This window comes from Tamandua tetradactyla, chromosome 25 (assembly GCF_023851605.1).
Source record: "Tamandua tetradactyla isolate mTamTet1 chromosome 25, mTamTet1.pri, whole genome shotgun sequence".
Lineage (NCBI taxonomy): Eukaryota > Metazoa > Chordata > Mammalia > Pilosa > Myrmecophagidae > Tamandua > Tamandua tetradactyla.
Window position 1 is genome coordinate 16,741,764 of NC_135351.1, and position 23,140 is coordinate 16,764,903.

Genomic DNA, 23,140 nt, shown 5'->3' on the forward strand with positions numbered 1-23,140 from the left:
TGAACTTTTGTCATTATAGCAAGAAAGCAGCCACAGTTAATACCTAAACTAGTGGGTATGGCTTGTTTTCAGCAAAACTTTATTTAAAAAAACAGGGAGCAGCAGGGCAGATTTGGCCTACAGGCTAGTTTGTTGACCCTTGTTCTAAAGGAATAATTTTTGCTCACTGAAGTTTTATCCCTGCAGTCCCACCATCTAGTCAAGTGCCTGGCAAACAGTGATAATAACATTTAGTGAGTGTTCACTGCATGCCAGACAAAAATCTAAGAACTCTGCATGCATCATTTCAGTTTGCTCAACAACCTCACAAGGAAGGTATCACAATGATCCTATTTCACAAACTGAGAAAGACACACGAATGTGGAGTAACTTGCCTGAAGTCAAATGGTTTAGGAAATGGTTCAAACCCAGGCAAGTGTGACTAGAGAACCCACCTTCTAAACATACAGTTAAACTACCTCTCTACATGCTCAATACACAGCAAACTTAAGAATTAGGAAGTGTTTCCATTATTAGGTACCCTTTTTTTAAGAAGCATCTTACATTTTAAAAATACCTCTCTTACTCAAGTAAAATAAACAATTTAAATGTCCATGAAAATCTAATAGGAAAAAATAACATCACATCACCTATGATTTCACTATCGCCTAAAATTAAAATAACTTCTCTGGAAAGTCTGAAAAGTTGTCAAAAAGACTAATTGGAATTAAAAAGCTTCTTTCGCATTTCTGAACCAAGAGTCACACCCAAAGGCAGATTTCTCCTGTCTTAATTTAAGACCGGAAACTGTTTTGGTCAGTCAAACCGACTAAGACTATACCTGTTAACTGCTGTGACAAGTCAAAGCCAGAGGAGCAACAACAAATAAATTAAAGAGGCTGTAGCCTACTGGAAACCTGCTGGCCACAAAAATCAAGTCATAGTTCTTCTGCTGATGAAAATATAAGTATTTCCTGTATATCCGAGACAATTAAGTGAGATAGCACAGATGTACTTAAGAATCAAAATTAAGAAAGGTAAATGTTTTAAGCTGAGTGTAAATATTAGACTATGAAAAACTTATAAAAGTTATATTAGGAGTATGTTAAGACACCAAAAAAGAATAACTATTACCAATGCACCAGAAATTTAGAATTTACTACAGTAACATTATCTATTTATGCTTAATCATACTATTTATAATCTAATTTAAAAATACTATTTAGGAACTAACTAAATAAAAACAAAAAGTAAAAATAAACAAAAAATACAATTTATAAACAAATTTGGAGTTTCTGCCTTCCAAGACTACTTAGTTTTTGCCTCTCTTCCTGTTCTAGTTTGAAAGGATTATGTGCCCTAGAAAAGCCATATTTTAATCCTGATCCATCTTGTGGAAGCAGTTGTTTCTTTTTAATCCTTATTCAGCACCATAGATTGGGAGCTTGATTAGATTATCTTCACAGAGATGTGGCTTGCCCAATTGTGAGTTTTAACCTTTGATTAGAGGGAGATGTGACTCCACCCATTTCGGGCAGGTCTTGATTAGTTTACTGGAATCCTTTAAAAGAGAAAACATTTTGGAAAAAGCTTGAGAACAACAGAGCCACGAGAGCCCAGGCAGCCAGAGACCTTTGGTGATAGAAAAGGAGTTTCGTGAAACAAGAAGCCTGGAGAGGAAGCTAGAAGATGTCACCATGTTTGCCATGTGCCCTTCCAGTTGAGAGAGAAACCCTGAACTTCATCGGCCTTTCTTGAGTGAAGGTAATCTCCTGTTGGTGCCTTAATTTGGATATTTTTACAGACTTGCTTTAACTGGGACATTTTCACAGACTTAGAACTATAAACTTGCAACTTAACACATTCCCCCTATAAAAGCCATTCTATTTCTGGTATATCATATTCCAGCAGCTAGCAAACTCTTTCCTTTACTGGATTAGAAATAACTTCTTACAAACCAAGGACTTTTCAAACAGTTAAAGATAACAGAAAGTCTTTTTTTTCTTTTTTACATCAGTCTTGTTGTCCCTTATACTGTCAGAAATACAAACAAAACAAAACTTCTGAGGAAAGAAAATATAACAACCACATGCAATTTTAAATTTGAAGTGCTACTGGTGCAAATTCATCTAAAATCCCTAATTTCTTGCTAGTCAAAATATAAGTTTCTTCATGTTCATCAATATATTTATTTCTCATTATCTACCTGCCTTTTATTCTTGTAAACTTCACTATTATTCACTTGTTTTAATTCTGCTAACGTTCGCAGCACTAACTTGTGGTCCTCATTCTCTATCATTTTTTTTTTTCTGTAGGATTATCATTTTGGTGTGTAAAACGCCTTTATTTGTTTGGTACTATCAACCTTTTCCTCTCTCTGTTTTTGCTCTCTGCTCTATCCTAGAACTGACAGCCCTTTTTTCTTAGCATCTGTTACCTACAGAACTCGATCACAGTGTTTTATTCAAAGCAAAGAGGAAATTTTTAGCATTTGTTAACAGAATAAATATCTGAATCTGGGGATTATTTCTACAGTTATTCTTTTATATGTAATACAACCATTTCCCCAACTTCTTCCTAGAAAGAGCAAAGCAACCATTTCCAGAGGCATCCAGCTATAAAGGAGAATTACATAATAATACAATTACAAATATCTGGTTATAGCATGCTGTACATTATCTCAGTACCTAAACTATGTCCATTCTTGGTATAGAAGCAGGTATTGTTGATAAGGTTAACACAACAGCCAATGACATCCCCAGTTGTAAAGGTTGGTCCATAAGGTTGTCCCGTTCCAGAAGAACAAAATGAATGTCCATCATCCCCATGGTAACCATATGAATGTTTATCCCAACCTAAAAAGAAAGTTACAGTAGAGTTACAATGAAAAGTAAGGTTCCTGTGTACTAGATTTATTCACTAAGATTTTAACCAGATAATCCAGAATAGTACAGCAGACAGTACAGAGGGTCAATTTACAAACGTACATTTTAAATTTTCAAAACTCACATTACATAATTTTCCACTTATTAAAATCATGTTTACATCATAAAAGAAAATAAATTTGCCACACACAACACTAAAACATGTATTAAACAGAAAGCACTCCTACCAGAAAAAAATATATATATATACATGCAACATCCACAGCAAGACAAGTTTTTCATGCATATTCGTTTGCAAATATACCAAAGGAATTCTGCTTTGATTTAGTTTTATCAAAAACACATTTTAATGTTAGAAGATTACATCCTGTCCAATAATAGCAAGTTTTCAAAGTTGTCATCCAAATATAAAACTCAGTTTGTCATCGTCCGACAGCACTAAATTACAGGTACATTAAGAAATTTATAATTACATGTATTTTATCACTTACTTTTAAAGCAGAATTTTAATTAAAAACGTCATTTAAACCCTCTTTCAAGTATAACTTAAAGGAATGCTGAAAGTATGGCCAAGTTAACAAATCTGATTACAATTAGATGATAAACATACTGGCCTTTTCTTTATTCTCTTTCTTTTTTTTTTTTCAAGGCATTATACCTTTTTTGTATACTGGCTGTTTTGCTTTTGATTTCAAAAAAATTTCCCCAAATATCAATTTTTTTGACATTTGTTTCCTTAATTTTAACTTTTTCTCATCATTTCACAGATCTTTACATAAGCCTTCCCTTTTTTATCTTTTAGTTTTTATTCCAGTAACATATATATAACTTAAAATTTCCACTTTTATCCACATTCTCACATACAATTCAGTGCTGTAAACTATACATGCAATCCATTTTCAAAACTTTACAATCCACCTAAATGGAAATTCTATACAAATTAAGCACTAACTCCCCATTCTCTACCCGCAATGCAGGCCCTGGTAACTCTATGTTTATTGTAATTATTTCATATAAGTGAGATCATACATTATATGTTCTTTTGTGTTTGGCTTACTTTATGCAATGTGACATCCATGCTGTCACACATATCAGGACTTCATTCTTTTTATTGTTGAATAATATTCCACCATATGTATATACCTCATTTGTTTATCCATTCATCAGATGATGGATACTTGTTACCCCACACCTTCCTGAATGTATTAGCTCTAGGAGCTCTGCTGTAATTTTTCAGGAGTTTCTAATACACAGTATTATACCACTTACAAATAGAGAAAGTTTTACTTTTCTCTATCCAAACTGGATGCCTTTTATTTCTTTCTCTTACCTACTTGCTCTGGCTAGAATTTCCAGTACAATGTTGAATAACAGTAGTGACAGTGAGTATCCTTACCTTGCTCCTGATCTTAGGGGGAATGCTTTCAGTCTTTCACCATCAAGTACAATGTTAGCTGTGGGTTTTTCAGATATGTTGGGTTAAGTTTTCATCTATTCTTAGTTTTTAGCTTGGTTTTATCAAGGAGTGCTGGATTTTGTCAAATGCCTTTTCTATGTCAACTGAGATTAGCCTGTGTTTTTTCCCCTCTTCATTCTCTTAATGTGGTGTATTACATTAACTGATTTTATGTTGAATCACTCCTGCATACTGGGATAAATCCCAATTGACTGTAGTATATAATTCTTTTGTTGGATTTATTTTGTCAGGATTTTTCTGAAGATTTTACATAATCATAAGGTAGAGTGATTTGTAATTTCTTTTCTAGTAACACCATTATCTGGCTTTGGTATAAGGGTGACGCTGGCTCATAGGATGAGACAGGGAATGTTTCTTCCCGGTCAGCCATAATATCCTTTGGTTTTTATGTCATGTCTTTTGTTGTTGTTGTTTCTCCTCTCCTTTATTGCAATCTCCTTTTCTGTATAGCTGATTTCTTGTGATGTATGACTGATCCTTTTCTCATTTCTGTATATTGTAAAAATACTTTCTTTGTGGTTACCCTGAGGTTTATATTACATAATATATACCTATGACCTACTAATTTGAACAGGTACCAACTTAGGTTCATTAGCATATACCTTCTCTGCTCCCATATCCCTGTTTCTCCTCTTTATGTTGATCTCATCCCACACTACTTTTTTATATTTTGTGTTTTCACTGCTAGGAAATATGCCTTTTAAAAATTCAATTATATTCTGGCTCTTACAGGAATCAAAGAGTATAGCTGTATATTGATTACATAGTACTACTGGGGGTTGCGTTCATCCTTTTAGTTAACCTTACTGAAGATCTTCATTTCTTCACACAACTCCAAGCCACTCTCCTGTCTTCTTGCCTCAGCCTACAGGACTCCATTTAAATAATTCTTGTGGGGCAAGGTCTCTTGTAAACTCTCAGTTTCTGTTTATTTTTGAATATTTTAAACCGTCCCTTATTTCTGAAGGAGTTTTAGCAGATAAATAATTTTTAGCTGACAGTTTTTCTCTTTCAGTACCATAAACATATCATACCACTACCTTCTCACCTCCACGGCTTCTGATGAGAAATCAGCACTTAGTCTTAATGAGGATCCCTTGTATGTGACACATCACTTTTCTCTTGCTGCTTTCAGATTTCTCTCTTTTTCTTTGGCATCTGACATTCTGATTAATATGTGTCTCAGAGAAGATCTATTAGTTATTTTGTTTGGAGTACACTGCCCTTCTTGGACATTTATTGATGTCTTTTATATGAGTAGGAAATTTTTTTGCCATTATTTCCTCAAACATTCTTTCTGCCCCTTTACCCTTCTTTTCTCTTTCTGGGACACTCATGATGCCTGTGTCTGTACACTTCATGCTGTCACTCAAATCCCTGAGGCACTGCTCAACTTTCTTCCTTTCTTTTCTCTATCTGCTCTTCTGACTGTATGATTTTGATTGTCCTGTCTTCTTCTTTTTTTATGCCTGTTCAAATATGCTGTTGTATTATGCCTCTGGTGTATTTTTAGTCTCTATTATTGTGCCTTTCATACTCATAATTACTGGTATGATTCTTTTTATACTCTCATATTCTTTATGGGCACACATTGACTACTTAATATCCTTTAGCTCTTAATCCACATTTTCCTTCATCTCCTCGAACTGATTTAGGAGATTTGTAGGAGCTTCTTTCATCAGCTATTCTAAATTCTGTCTCCTCTGAAGGTTTAATTTGTTCCCTTGACTGGGTCTTAGTATAGCTTTTAAGTTTTTGCTGACATCTAGGTATATGATTATCTTCATGAATTAACTCTGAAGTCCATTTCTTCCTCTTGTCTAGGGCTTCATTGTTGATTGGCTCTGTGCTAAGGCTCTTCTTTTTCCCTTGATCTAACTTCTTCCAAGGCCTTTTAGAGTAGCCTGTGTTTACCTGTTCAGATCTTTTCAGCTCTTCTTCAACGATTCTTGCCCTGGAAATATGGCACAATTTTTAAGACTTAACTTTTTGTGTTATTGTTTCACCTCTAGGAGAATGTTTCCTTTCCTCTATTCCTTCTCTGGGAATCTTGATCTATTCTGTTTATTTTTGTACAGAATTTTCTTTACAGCTCCTATGATTTATGTAAATTCTCTCCCTTGTCCAGTGTCACCTTTCCCTTACATTTTTCAGTATGGGACCCCAACCTGTCTTACAGCAGTACAGTTTAATATCACCATCTTTTTTTTTCTGTGACACTTTTCTACCTCTGGTTTCTTCCCTGACAGGGTATCCTGCCCTAGGGAGCCTGGTGGGATCAATATAGAAAGGTAGGTCACTCCAGAAAAGTCTTTCTGGATTTAGGTAGTCCAGACAACAGAAACTGAATATGGATACCTTTTGCCAACAGATCTGCTAAGGTCTCTCTCTCTCTCTTTCCACACCCTCTCCCCTGGGGTCCCTTTTGTATGCAGAACAACTTGACTTGTCCTGCCCTGGGTCCCTGTGCCTGGATATGTTTAGGATTCAAACTTGCCGCCCGAGTGGCTTTGTAGTTTGCATCCCTAGCTGGAGGAACCTGGCCCACGCTGTCTCTGCAAGACTTCCAAGGGGCACCAGACTGGGGTAGGGGGAGTGTGGCAGGGTGGTATAAGATCCAGAATGGCGTGTCCAGAGACAGAAATCTACTATCTCATCTTAGAGATTATTTTTCTTTTTCTTCAGTACAGTGTTTGTGGAGTCCTTCAGACTCTATCATACTCCAGAGTTCTAAGTAAGTGGGATTTGTTTTTTTATTAGTTGATGCTGAGGGAATACTTTTCCAGGAGATGCTTTATATCGCCATATTGATGACATCACAAATACAAATTTTAACATAAGCAAACAAAATATCAGTGAAGATAATCCAAGAATCACTTTCTTCTGAGTAACAGTGCTGGGAAACAGCTGTGCCATCTTAATTCATACCTTTCTTAGTTTACATTTAAAATTAGCCTACATTCTCAGAACATTAAACAATAGAAGACAGATTTAAAAAGTCAAGAATGTGTTGGGAAGAAACCAGAATCTACTACATTATAATATTTAAAGCTGTCATATGACAATATACTAGAAGTTAAAAATACCAAAAACATCAAAACAAAAAAAGAAACATGTGGTATATCCGCTATATGTTTTGCTGAACAGAATAAAATTTTAATTTATTAATAATTATAAAAACCATTTAGTTTCTACTTAAACTCACAATCAAAAATATAGAAAATCAATATATTTAACTATTTCAAGTTATTATTTGAAATTATTAACCAGAAAAAGCTAGCCATAGCTGTAAGATTACAACTACAATACTATATAATTCAATTACAGGTATACCTGGCAGTCTATTCATGTTCACACCTTGAGCAGAAAGACCAATTCCCATGTAACTGTAAAAAGAGAAAAAGACAGACAGGTGATTATATTCATATGTATACTTAAGTTATTTTATAAGTTGGTTGCCCATTCACAAGATTATATGCGAGTAAGATGGTTTCACTTTTTCTCAAACCACACTAATATAAACCAAAATTGCAGAAGAATGCTAAAGCTATAAATGACATGGCTCTCTGGAGAAAAGCAAAAATTTTAGTTCTTGTTAGAAAACAGAACAATGGCTATCTCTAAAAATGTCCACTATGCCACCACTTTCCTGGTAAGGCAGCAAGCTTCTTTATGTGGACCACATTTTCCTGTGCAGTTTTTTTTTTTTTAAACTTTTTATGATGGTAACATATATACAACTCACATTATTCTATTTTAACCACTTTCAAGTGTACAATTTTGTGTTATCAATCACAACATTCATTACCCCAATTTTTCAACACCTCAAACAAAAACTCTGGACCCATTAAACAATAATATCACTTCTCCCTATGCCCTGGTCAATGGTAAACTATAATTTAATATCTGTCTATGAATTTGCAAATTTCAGGTATTTCATATAAGCGACATCATACAAGATCTGTCTTTCTGTGCCTGGCTTATTTCGTTCAACAGGATGTCTTCAAAGTTCATCCCATGTTGTCACATGTATCATATTCATACACAGTTTTCAAATACAAAAATTAGAGACAAAAGCAGAGTCAAAAGGAAGTTGAAAAATTATCACCCTAAATAGTTACCATTTGTTGAACACATTACTCAAAGCATTCTTTGAATAAAGAGCTAATTAAACACCTTTATATCATCTTATTTACTCTTCTGAATATCTGTAAGAGGTAATATGAACTCCCCTAGCTAGAGAAGAACAGTGATATTAAACAACTGTATTCCCCCAGTACAGCACTAATAAATGAAAGGTCCACAATTCAGACTCCAAAATATATACTCTTAAATGAAAGGGCAGTATATATTACAGCGTTAAGACTAGTTTAATCACTGCTAATTTTGATTCAAAATTGCCCTTTATGAGCACCCTTAAAATTGTGAGATCTCACTATATTTCTCAAACATTTAAAGATGAGTACAGTTTCATAAATTAAATTCTATCAACCCTACAGCTTTTTCTATTTTCATAAATGTTAAAAACTTCAGTTAAAGTATCAAATTACATGGAAATTACAAATAAGATTATGGTGAACAAAATGATCAAACTTTGATTTATAAGCATATAACATATTTTTGAAAAACATCACTGAAGTCTTTTGCCATACATACATTAAGAACAGGGTATCTAAATTTGAGAAATAACAAAACCAAACTTTCAACTTTAAAAAAAAGTAAGATTCTACACATGCAGGATTCAAACAGTAAAACATCATACTCTAGAGCAACCACATTTTTATTTTTTATAAAAGTGTAATAATAGCAATAAAATGTCCAAACACTAAATAAGTCTATAAAATAAGGACCACAGAACTCAAGGGAAACAAGAGATATAACAAAACTTATACTAATAAATAGTCTGCTGATGACTCCAACTCACCAACAAACTTTTATTACCTAGAGCTAATATAGCTCTCTCCAAATTTTTCAAGTCAACTTATATCAAATTGACTCAGTTCTCCAGACTTTCTTCTTTCTCTATCAATGAGTAAACACAAAATAAGATGCTTCTAAAAGAATAATCAGGCTGTTTCACTGACTCTTTTTTGGGGGGGTAGGGAATGCATGGTCTGGGAATCAAACCCAGGTCTGTGCATGGAAGGCAAGCATTCAACCACTTGAACCACCCGTGCACCCAGTTTCACTGACTCTTTATAGCTCCATCTGAAGAATTATTTTGAGTCCACTATATGCTAACACCTAATATCCTTAATGAGTCCAGAGAACAGAGGAAGGTAAGGGTTAATAATTACAATAAAACAATGATTCTCTAGGTACCCACATGGAAGCAATCACACACACACACACACACTTTCAGCTATGCACACTCCCATCTACAGTACCCACTTCAGTCCGAGAACCTACCTGCCTTAGAGCTCTCATTAGTGATAAGAGCATTCCTTAGATGCACCGAGGGAGAGGGTTGAAAATAATACCAACACAGGATAATAAGCGCTAGTAAGAGACACATGCGGCATGTTAGGTATAATATAAAATAAAATGAGAGACAGCTGAGAAAGAGCAGGGGCCCTCTCTAGAGAACAAGGGAGAACAGCATGGGCAGGAAGGAAAGCAGAGGTAGGCAGGTGGTAGGCAGGGAGAGGTGGGCAGGGCCAAGAACAGGGAGAACTGCGTGACCAGAACAGAGGTGCTCTTTATGCTGGAGATAAGAAGAGCCATTATAGTGGTTTTAAGAACACTCTGGGGCGGGCCACGGTGGTTCAGCAGGTAAGAATGCTAGCCTGCCATGCCAGAGGACTGGGTTCGATTCCTGGTGCCTGCCCATGTAAAAAAAAAAAAAAAAAAAAAAAAAAACTTATTCAAAAAAAGAACACTGGAAGTAAGGAATAGGGCGGATTGGAGCAGGAGGAAGAGATCATAGTGAAAAGAGAAAAACTAGTTTAAAAAGCAAGAAAGAGTTAATAAAAGGTCTATTTAAATAAAAATAGAATTAATGATATATGGCCTCTAAGACCTTCAGCATTTATGTCTTATCACTGTTGCCTACGTTGAAGACACAAATAAATTAGAGACCCAGAGGGCTACAGCAGTCTGGCCTGGTAAATTCACCTTTTAGTCAGTCCCCATGATCTTGTTTGTGTGTGATAATTACTACAAAGTTGCTATTCTCCTAATTTTAGCAAGTATAAATGAAATGAGGAGATAGCTTAGCATGTAAATGGTCTATTTTTATTGCAACTCAAAATATCATATCAAGTACTGGCTTTATAAGTCAGGTAAGAAAATAATCAATTCAAATGTTTAGTGATCATCTACTATTTGGCAGGCACCAAAAACTTCAGTAGTGAAGTGCCTCATTAAGATGTCATCATAAAAACATTGCTAAGTTAACTAAATACTGCCTGTTAACAATAGTAACTGAATATCCCAAAAGATCATTTCCCTGTACGTCAAAACACAAGATATTCTAAGTCTTCTTAGAGACAAGCATTCGTTTATTCGCTCAATAAATACTAATTGCATATCTATTTTATATGAACCACTAACCTGAAGCCTAAAAATATAAAGTTCATGAACAAGGCAAAGCTTCTGCGTCATAAAACATGCATGCCAGTGGGAAAGACAGCAATAAACAAGCAAACAAACAACGACCTAATTACGTTTGGGTAGGTGTTATGAAAAAGACAAACCACAATGAAGTGATAAAGGAGAACTACACTGGTACATGAAAAAAAACTGGGGACCTAGATCTGTAATAAATAAATGAGGGTGTTTGTGGGTGTATTTAAAATAAATAAATAAACAAATCTACAGATAAAAGATGTATAAACATAAGGCAAAACTAAATACATTACAAAACTTACCATGGATTGAAAGTATAGGCAATGGAAATCAACATAAAGATAACCAAAACCAACTAAATATTTCAAAAGTGAGGAAACCATGTTCCTCTAAAAAATCCCTGAAAAGAGAGGAAATGAAAACTGAAATTACAATTTATATGGAGAGTGAGGAAAACAAACACTCCTTATCCACTATGGAAGACAGCTAAAACCAAACTTAAAACTTATAAACCTTATTTTTTCATCATCTCTATAAATTAAAAGCAGTTGAACATTATGAAATTAGAAGAACAAAATGACTTTCATGAAAGATAGGAGGAAAAGGTAATTATTAAGGTGTCCGATTCATTTTCAAAAGGATGACATGAATAACAAACTTGATAAATGGAGTTCATAAATGAGAAAACTAAAAACAATTCAACTTATGTGTGGATGCAAAAAGAAAAACTAAATAAAACAGCAAACTGAATCCAGTTACTTAAGAGGCTAATTCACCATGATTACATTAACATTCAAGAAGGCATATGATAAATTTTAGCTACCATTCCTAATAAAACTCCTAAATAAAGTAAAAATGAAAGGAAACTACTTAAATATTACTTTTTTAGCCAAATCCTACATAGTAAACAAGATATTCAATGGTGAAATACTGAAGTAATTTCCATTAAAATCAGGAACTATGAGATACTTATAATTGTTTGATATTGTTTTAGAGATTTAAGACAATTTAATAAAATAAGAAACAAGTATAAATATTAAAAGATATAAAATTACATTCATATGGGTGATATGACTATATAACACAGAAAAACCATAGAATTTGCTAAAAACCCTTTAGAATTAATATGGTATTCTGGCAAAGTGACTGGATACAAGAAAAACATGCTGACTTCTCTTTTACTAATAACCAACTAGACGAAGGAAGCGGTGTATGTACATATACCACTTATAGCAACTATAAAGACTATAACATTCTTAAATAAGGTGAAGAAACTAAATGCTGAAACCCCATCACACAGCATTAAAAAAAAAAAAAAGTTACCAGAGAGAAAAGGCAAATTACCTACCAAGGAACGACAAGTAGCCCAATAGTAGACCTCTTCCCATCAACAGCTTTCAGCAAAACACAATGGAGAAATATGTTCGAAGTTTTGAGGGTAAAGAAGTGTTAATCTAGAATTTAATTCCCAGCTAAAGCATTACTCAAGAAGGACAAAATGAGATATTTTAAGACACATAAGAACTAAAAATTTACCACCCAATAATTCTCACAAAAGACTATTTAAGGATACCTTAGTAGGAAGTGAAAATAAACTGGAAGAAAGGCATAGATAAAGAGACAATTAACAGTACAGAAAATGATGAGATATATCACTAAAATTAATTACAGATTATATAAAAAATTCCTCAGAGTTTCTAGAACCAATAATTCATAATATGTCTAAGGCAAAATTAAAAATTACCTGGCATATAAAGAAACAGAAAAAGGTGACATATTCAAGAAAAAAGAAAAACAAGAGAGGATGAGTCTGAAATGATCCAGATGTTGGTAATAACAGTTGAGATTTTAAAGCAGCTATTGTTACAATGTTCAAGATACAGAGGAAAATATGCGTGCATTAAATTAAAAGATAAATAACTTAGTAAAGATATACAAACTAAAAAAAACAAGCAAGTAGAAATTCTAGAAATGAAAAAATATCTGAAATATTTACTGGACGTACTTAATGGCAGATCTGAGGTGACAAAATGAGGAAGTGAACATGAAGACATTTGCCTTAGACAATTTGAAGAATGGCGTGGGGGGAAGTTGGGGGAGGGGGGAGAAAGAACCTCTGGGACAGTATCAGAAAGATACTCTTAAGCACACGAATATATGAAGTACAGGAGTCTCAGAAGGAGAAGAAAGAAAGGGGCAGAAGGAATATTCAAAGAAATAATAACAGAAAACTTCTCAAACATAGCAAAAGACATGAATATGCACATCCAAGAAGTCCAGAGAACAACAAACAGAATATAAACTTGAATTTAAAAAATTCCCTACTGTCTACTAATCAAATTGTCAGATAAAAAAGTCAAGGAGAGAGCTCTTGAAAACTGCGAGAGAGAAAAGCAATGTTTTATGTATAGGGGAGTCACAATTACTTTAAGTGCCAACTTCTCATCATAAACCATGGGGGCAAGAAGGCACCAGGTTGAAATACTTACAAGTGCTGAAAGAAAGTAACCAATTGCCGACCAATAATTTTGTACCCAGTGAGACTGTCATTCAAAAATGAGGGTGAAATTAAGACGTTCACAGATATACAAAGATAAACAGATAATGAAGGAGTTCATTACCACTAGACCTGCCCTACAAGTAATGTTAAAGAGAGCTCTTCAGACTAAAAGAAAAGGACACCAGACAGTGGTTCAAAGTGGCATGAAGAAACAAAGACCTCAAGTCTTTATTTTGGGAAATATTTCTAGTTTGGGAAATTATTAATGTCAGTATCACTGTATTGTATCTTATGGTATGTAACTAGCACTTCCAACAGATTCTAAAACGCAAATGCATAAAAAGTAAAGATAAACCTATGGTGTTGCTCATACAATGTATGAAGATATAATTTGTAATAAGTACAAAAAAAGGTGGGAGAAGACAGGGATACAGGAATAGTGTATGTTATTGAAGTCAAGTAGTTATTAAATAAAATATAATGGTTATATATTTAAAGTGTTCAATTTTAATCCCATGGTAACTACAAGGAAATACATGAAAAATATATCCAGGTAGAAATAAGAAAGGACTCGATATGATACAATACAAAAAAATCAAATAAATATGAAAGCAGGAAGAACTGAGGAACAAAAAGGGTATAAGACTTATAAAGACTAAATAACAAAATGGCAGTAGAATGTCCTGCATTATCAATAGTGACTTTAAATGTACATGTGTTAAACTCTCTACTTAAAAGACAGTGACTGGGGGCGGGCCGCGGTGGCTCAGCGGGCAAGAGTGCTTGCCTGCCATGCCGGAGGACCCCGGTTCGATTCCCGGCCCCAGCCCATGTAAAAAACAAACAAACAAACAAAATATAATAAAACAAGAAAATGTTTAAAGATGTTTCCCTTTCTTCCTCCCTTCCTTCCTTCCTTCCTTCTCTGTCTTTCCTTCCTTTCCTCCCTCTCTCTAAAAAAAAAAAAAAAAAAAAAAAGACAGTGACTGGCAGAATGGATAAAATAGCAAGATCCAACAAGAGACTCACTTTAAATTCAAAGGCATAAGTATGCTGAAAGTGAAAGGATGTAAAAAATACATATATACCATGCAAGTAGTAACCAAAAGAATGCTGGGGACAGCTATACTAATACCAGACAAAATAGACTTTGAGTCAAGAACTGTTATAAGGGACAAAGACGGTCATTATATACTGATAATGGGGTCTGTTCTAGTTTGTTAGCTGCCGGAATGCAATATACCAGAAATAGTATAGCTTTTTAAAAGGGGAATTTAAATAAGTTGCCAGATTACAGTTCTAAGGCCGAGAAAATGTCCCAATTAAAACAAGTCTATAGAAATGTTCAATCAAAGGCATCCATCCAGGGAAAGATACCTTGGTTCAAGAAGGCTGATGAAGTTCAGGGTTTCGCTCTCAAAAGTGAAAAGGCACATGGTGAACACAGGGCTTCTTTCTCAGTTGGAAGGGCACATGGCGAGCAAGGTGTCACCTGCTAGCTTTCTCTCCTGGATTCCAGTTTCATGAAGCTCTCTGGGAGGCGTTTTCCTTCTTCATCTCTAAAGGTCACTGGCTGGTAGACTCTGCTTCTCGTGGCTATGTCATTCTTCTCTCCTCTCTCTGAATCTCAATTCTCCAAAATGTTTCCTCTTTTATAGGACTCCAGTAACTTATCAAGACCCACCCAAATGGGTGAAGACATGTCACCTAACCCAACTTAACAACTACTCTTGATTAAATCACATCTCCAGGGAGATGATCTGATTACAGTTTCAAACATACAGTATTGAAGAGGGATTATTCTGCCTTTACGAAATAGGATTTTGATTAAAACATGGCTTTTCTAGGGTACATACATCCTTTCAAACCAGCACAGGGTCTTTTCAACAAGAAGATACAACAATTATAAATACATATGTACCTGTTATTGGTTTGCTGGTGCTGCCACAAAGTAATATACCAGAAATGGAACGGCTTTTCAAAACGGAACTTAGTAAATTAAGTGGTGCAACAGTGGCTCTGTGGGAGAATTCTTGCCTACCATGTCAGAGACCCAGGTTCGATTCCCAGAGCCTGCTCACACCAAAAAAAAAAAATTTAGTAAGTTGCAAGTTTACAGTTCTAAGGCCATGAAAATGTCCAAACTAAGGCACCAACAAGCGGTTTCCTTCACTCAAGAACAGCAGATGCTGTCCAAAACACCGCTGTCAGCTGGGAAGACAAGCAGCTGGCATCTGCTGGTCTTTGTCCCAGTTCTGCTGCTTCTATCTTCTGATGCTAGTAGTTTCCTCTCTAAGCATCTGTGACCTTCCTTAGTTTCTCCAGGACAAGGAGGAACTCTGGGTTCTGGTTTGCTTAGTATCTCATAGGAAGGCACATGGTGATATTTTTTAAGTTCTACCAGTGTCTAGTCATCTGCTCTTTCTCTTGGCACTCCAAGCATCTTCAAACATCCATGTCTCTGTCAGCTCTGCAGCAACTTTTCTCCAAGTGTCTGCACTGGCTCTTCCAAATGTCTGCATCTTGAGGTTTCTTCAAAATGTTTCCCCTTTTAAAGGACTCAAGTAAACTAATCAAGACCCACCCTGAATAGGTAGAGTCACTTCTCTATCCAATCAAAGGCCACACCCACAAATGGGAACGCCACTTCTCTGTGGAGATAATCTAATCAAAAGCTTCTGCCCTACAATATTGAATCAGGATTAAAAGAAACGCTGCCCCCACAAAATTGGACAAGGATGAAAACATGGCTTTTCTGGGGTACATATTATTTTCAAACTGGCACAGCACCTAACAGCAGAGCCCCAAAATAAATGAAGCAAATACTGACAGATCTGAAGGGATAAAGAGATGTCTGTACATAAAACAAGGAAACTTGAGTACACCACTTTCAGTAATGAACAGATCATCCAGACAGAAGATCTATAAGGAAATACATGACTTAAATGATGCTGAGACAACCTAGACCTAGATAACATATACAGAACACTTCACCAACAACAACACACGGATCATTCTCGAGGAAAGACAAAATAAGTCTCAACAAATTAAAAAATACTGAAAACACACACTGTATCTCCTTAAACCACAATAGAATGAAGCAAGAAATCAATAACAGAAGGGAAAATGGAAAATTCATAAATATGTGGAATTTAAACAATGTACTTTAAAAAAAAATTTTATTTGTATAATATATCTACAAAGCAAAGAAAGAAAAAAACACTAAGTTTCAAACCACTCTTCAACAAGTTGTGTCAGAACAGATTCCAGAGCTTGAGCAATATACTTTTAAACAACCAATGGGCTAAATAGGAAATCACAAGAGAAATCAGGATATATCTTGAGGTAAATGAAAATACAACATACCAAAACTTACAGCTTGCCATAAAGGCAGTACTGAGAGTGAAACTTATAGCTCTAAGTGCTTACATTAAAAAAAAGAAGAAGAAAGATTTCTAATCAGAGACCTAAACATGAAACTGGAAGAACTAGAAAAAGAGTAAATCAAACCCAATGCGAGCAGAGGAAAGGAAATAATAATAATATAGTGAAGGTTACTGAAATACAGGAAAAACAAACAATAGAATCAACAAACAAAAAGTTGGTTCTTCGAAAAGATCAATAAAGTTGACATAAAGAACAAAAGAGGATGCAAATAGGTAAAAACAGAAATGAAAGGGTGGACATTACTACCGACCCAACTGAAATAAAAAGACTTTTAACAGGGTACTGTGAACAACTGTACAGCAACAAATTAGATAACCTAAAAGAAATGGACAAATTTCTAGAAACACACAAACTACCTACACTGACTCAAGAAAACAGAAAATCTTGACAGACCAAAAACTAGTAAAGAGGCTGACTAGCAGTAAAAAACCCCCGAACAAAGAAAAGCTCAGGGCTAGATGGTTTCACAGAGGAATTTTACAAACATTCCAAGAATTAACACTAAACCTGCTCAGACTCTTTCAAAAAAAAATGAGGAGGGAACACCATCTACTACATTCCATGTGGTCAACAAAACAAAGTCAGATAAAGATACCAAAGAAATGAAAACTACAGACCAATATTCCTTATGAATATAGATGCAAAAATCTCCAACAAAATACTAGCCTTTACACATAAAGCATAAGCAACAAAAGAAAAAGTAGATAAATGGGACCTCCTGAAAATTAAAAACTGTATCATGCCTCAAAGGACTCTATCACGAAAGTAAAACAACCACCTACACAACAAAAGAAAGTATTTGGAAACCACATATCCAATAAGGGTATAATACCCAGAACGTATAAAGAAATCCTTCAAATCAACAACAAAAAGACTAACAACCCAATTTAAAAGTGGGCAAAAGACTTGAATAGACATTTCTCCAAAGAGGATTTCTAAAAAGCACATGAAAAGATGTTCAAGATCATTAACCATTAGGGAAATGCAAATCAAAACATCAATGAAAACGCTCTTTCTCTTTCCCCACCCCCCCTATATAATAAACCCCTTTCAAACTCACACACACACAAAAAATCAATGAAACACCATCTCACACCCACTGGAATGGCTACTATTTAAAACACGGAAAAATTACAAATGTTGGAGAGGATGTGGAGAAATAGGAACACCCATTCATTGCTGGTGGGCATGTAAAATACTGCAGTCACTGTGGAAGACAGTTTGGTAGTTCCTTGAAAGTTAAGTATAGAATTACCATTTGACCCAGCAATATCTCTTTTAGGTATTTATGCAAAAGAACTGAAAGCAGGGACTCAGCTGACATTTACATTATTCACAGCTGCCAAAAGACAGATGCAACCCAAGAGTTCATCAATCGATAGACAACAAAATGTGGTATATACATAACAATGCAATATTATTCAATCAGAAAAAGGAATGACGTTCTGATACATACAACAACATGGATGGACATTGAAGACATCATGTTGAGTGAAATAACCCAGACACAAAAGGACAAATATTGTATCATCTCACTTATATGAAATTAGAATAAACAAATACACAGAGTCAGAATTTGGAATATAGGTCACCAGGGGACAGGGTGGAGGTAGGGAATGTGGAGTTGAGGCTTAAAATGTGCAGTTTCTAGATGGGGCAATAGAAAGGTCTGGGTAATGGATGGAGGTGATGGTAGCACAACATTGTGAACGTAATTAAATGTACTGAATTGCACATTTGAATGTGGTAAAGGGGAAACTATTGGTTGTATATATGTTACCAGAATAAAATTTACAAAAGAAATTTATGGAACCGTACAACACAAACAGTGAACTCTAAGTCTGACGATGAACTATAGTTAGTAAAAATATACTTTCATGAACTGAAACAAATGTGCCACATCAATGCAAGGTCTTAATAATAGGGTGGCAAATGAGAGACCTATATTTTATGCATGATTTCTCTATAAACCTACAACTTCTCTAATAAAAAAAGCATAGTGTGTCACATTAATGAGCGAACTTGGAGAATTTGTTCTTATACATTATACAGATATTCCGTTTTTTAGTTTATGGTGTTTTAGAGTGACTAGAGGGAAGTACCTGAAACTGTAGAGCTGTGTTCCAGTAGCTGTGCTTTTCGAAGATGACTGTATAATGATACAGCTTTTGCAATGGGACTGTGTTATTGTGGAAAATAAAATAACAGAAACAGCAAGCCGTATTATAACTCATGGACTAAAGTTGACAGTAAAATTGTTAAAATGTTCTTTCACCCTTCCTGGCAACATGGGACAGAAATCCTAAAAGGAGCTGGGACTCAGCATCAAGGGATTGAGAAAACCTTGTCGATCAAAAGGGGGAAGAGCGAAATGAGACAAAATAAAGTGTCAATGGTTGAGAGATTCCAGAGTCATGAGGTTATTCTTACGCATTATATAGATATCACCTTTTTAGTTAAGGTGTAATGGAGAGGCTGGAGAGAACTGCTTGAAAATGTAGAGCTATGTTTCAGTAGCCATGTTTCTTGAAGATGATTGTATAACGATATGGCTTTCACAATGTGAATGTGTGATTGTGAAAACCTTGTGTCCGATGTTCCTTTTATCTACCTTATCAACAGACAAGTAAAACATATGGATTAAAAATAAATAATAGGGGGAACAAATGTTAAAATAAATCTAGTAGACTGAAATGTTAGTGAGCAATGAAAGGGAGGGGTAAGGGGTATGGTATGTATGAATTTTTTTCTGTGTTCTTTTTCTGAATTGATACAAATGTTCTAAGAAATGATCATGATGCATATAAAACTATATGATAATACTGTGAGTTATTGATATATATCAAGAATGGAATGATCATATGGTAAGGATGTTTCTGTTTGTATGTCGTTATGTTTAATAAATTAATTAATTAATTAAAAAATGTTTGTTCATGAATTGTAATAAATATACCACACTAATGCAAGGTAGTAACAATAGGATAGTGCTGGGGAACTCTGTATTTTATGTATCATTTTTCCATAAACTCACAACTTCTCTAAAATAAATAAAAAAAGATTACAGAAGTTACAGCTTAAAAAAGAAATAAACAAAGAATGTGTTTGTATGTTGTTTTATCAATAAAATATTTTTTAAACAGGAATGTTTCTATTTTGTATGTTAGGTTTTTCAATAAAAATATTTTTAAAAAAAGATTTGTATATGAGATGACATTTAAATTCTACCTCAAAAAAAAAAAACAAGAAATAAGTATCAAACGCCTGTTAATGACATGCATGCTGAAGGGCTTGGGGTGAAGCATACTTACTGTGAAATACATTAGAAAATAAGACAAATTAATGGATGATGACAGGAAAGGATAGATACATGATAAAGCAATTATAGTTGTGCTATAATGTGACACACGCATTCCTAAAAATCTTTAGACTATAAAAAATTGTGAATAAAAAAATCATGAAGGGGTCAAGATGGCGGCTTAACAACGTGCGCATTTTAGTTCATCCTCCAGAACAACTACTAAATAACCAGAAACAGTACAGAACAGCTCCTGGGGCCACATCAGTGACCAGACACACAGCGTACCCCAGTCTGGACCAGCTGAACTGGCTGCGAGCACCCACCAGAACCGTGAGTTCCCAAAGCTGCAACGGCCAGCTCCACTCCCCCACAGGCCGCCTCCCAGAGGGAAAGGAAAGGACTTTACCAGCAGCAGGGACTAGGCACAATCAAATGCCAATTGTGGGACTAATTAACAAATTCTGACTACTAAAAATAGGCCTCCAGCTTAGGTGAACCTGATCAAAGCGGACATTGCTCATTTTTGCCCCAGCGCCAAGGGGGTAGGACTGACAGAAAATGGGGGGGGGGGGGGGGGAAAGAAGAAGGAAACAGAGGTTTTTGTGGCTGTGTATCTACAAAGGCTTGACTGCCTCTGGATACAGCAGCAGGGCTCCTCAGGCTGCAACTGCCCCAGGCATAGGCAGGAGTGAGCTCTTTTAGGGGCTTATCTGGAGCCTGTGCCTTCCCCCAGGGGAGGGGTGAAGCCCCACCCAGGTGGAATCCCTCCATCAAGGAATTCAGACACCAGGGCTTGGTAATTTGAAGCCATTAAAACCAGCCTACAACCTCTCCTCTGTCTCCACCACACCCCCAGCAGGGAGAGTCTGCCAAAGTTAAAGGTACCACATCATCTTATGCTGATGGGACCTGCAGTCAGACAAGCACCACATACTGGGCAGGATAAGAAAAACAGAGTCCAGAGACTTCACAGGAAAGTCTTTCAACCTGCTGGGTCTCACCCTCAGGGAAAACGAACGCAGGTGATTCTTTCCTCCTGATAGGAGGCTAGTTTGGTCTGGGAAAATCTGGCTGGGGTATATAATATCTAAGTAGACCCTCCAAAGTGTGTATAGGGGAAAGGCACCACACAAGCAGGGCAAGAAACAAGAAAACAAGAACTGAAAAATTCTCCTCTGTTAAACAAAACTTAAGTTAGAGGTCCAGATAAAGCTGAACGGAATGTCAAAGAACAGATAGACAACAAATTCATCCAGCAAGAAAACCCTAGATAAAAGAAGTGAAAGCATCTCCAGAATAAACTAATTAAGGTAATTAAATGCCTAGCCGCCAGCAAAAAATAACAAATCACACTAGGAAAACTGAAGATATGGCCCAGTCAAAGGAACAAACCAACAATTCAAATGACATACAGGAGCTGAAACAATTAATTCAGAATGTACAAACAGACATGGAAAACCTCATCAAAAACCAAATCAATGAATTGAGGGAGGATATAAAGAAGGTAAGGAAAGAACAAAAAGAAGAAACTGAAAGTCTGAAAAAACAAATCACAGAACTTATGAGAATGAAAGACACAGCAGAAGAGATGAAAAAAACAATGGAAACCTACAATGGTAGATTTCGAGAGACAGAACATAGGATTTCTGAACCGGAGGATGGAACATCTGAAATCCAACAAGAAACAGAAACTATAGGGAAAAAAATGGAAAAATATGAGAAGGGACTCAGGGAATTGAAAGACAATATGAAGCGCACGAATATACGTGTTGTGGGTGTCCCAGAAGGAGAAGAGAAGGGAAAAGGAGGAGAAAAACTAATGGAGGAAATTATCACTGAAAATTTCCCAACTCTTACAAAAGACTTAAAATTACAGATCCAAGAAGTGCAGCATACCCCAAAGAGAACAGATCCAAACAGACATACTCCGAGACATTTAATAATCAGAATGTCAGAGGTCAAAGAGAAAGAGAGGACCTTGAAAGCAGCAAGAGAAAAGCAATCCATCACATACAAGGGAAGCCCAATAAGACTATGTGCAGATCTCTCAGCAGAAACCATGGAGGTGAGAAGACAGTGGGATAATATATTTAAATTATTAAAAGAGAAAAACTGCCAACCAAGAATTCTATATCCAGCAAAATTGTCCTTCAAAAATGAGGGAGAAATTAAAACATTTTCAGACAAAAAATCACTGAGAGAATTTGTGACCAAGAGACCAGCTATACTGGTCTAAAGGGAACACTAGAGACAGATACGAAGACAGAAGAGAGAGGTGTGGAGAAGAGTGTAGAAAGGAAGACTATGAGTAAAGGTAAAAAGAAGGAAAATTAGATATGACATATAAAATCCAGAAGGCAAAATAGTAGAAGAAAGTATTACCCATTCAGTAATAACACTGAATGTTAATGGATTAAACTCTCCAATCAAAAGACACAGTCTGGCAGAATGGATTAAAAAACAGAACCCATCTATATGCTGTCTCTACTCAAAGGACACGAGGCCAAGGGCACAAATGGACATTTACACACCAACGTTTATAGCAGCATTATTAACAATTACCAAGAGATGGAAACAGCCAAAATGTCCATCAACAGACAGTTGGCTAAACAAACTGTGACATTTACATAAGATGGAATATTATGCAGCTGTAAGACAGAATAAAGTTATGAAGTATGTAACAACATGAATGGACTTTATGCTGAGTGTGATTAGCCAGAAACAAAAGGACAAATACTGTATGGTCTCACTGATATGAAATAACATTAGTGAATAAACTTGGAATATTTCCTTGGTAACAGAGACCATCAGGAGATAGAAATAAGGTAAGATATTGGGTAATTGGAGCTGAAGGGATACAGATTGTGCAACAGGACTGAACATAAAAACTCAGAAATGGACAGCTATCAATATTACCTAACTGTAATACAATTATGTTAAAACACTGAATGAAGCTGTATATGAGAATGATAGAGGGAGGAGGGCTG

At 35.5% G+C, this 23,140-nt stretch overlaps 1 protein-coding gene across 1 annotated transcript in view; it reads right to left on the minus strand.

Annotated features, from left to right (window-relative positions):
* Positions 1–23,140, minus strand: part of RANBP9 (RAN binding protein 9) — a 113,871-nt gene that overhangs the window by 32,509 nt on the left and 58,222 nt on the right. Inside the window, exons 3-4 of the mRNA XM_077143722.1 lie at positions 7,675–7,727; positions 2,667–2,834 (exon numbers count right to left, since the gene is read on the minus strand). Of these exons, the coding sequence (XP_076999837.1) occupies positions 2,667–2,834; positions 7,675–7,727 (221 nt within the window). The remainder of the gene's footprint in view (positions 1–2,666; positions 2,835–7,674; positions 7,728–23,140) is intronic.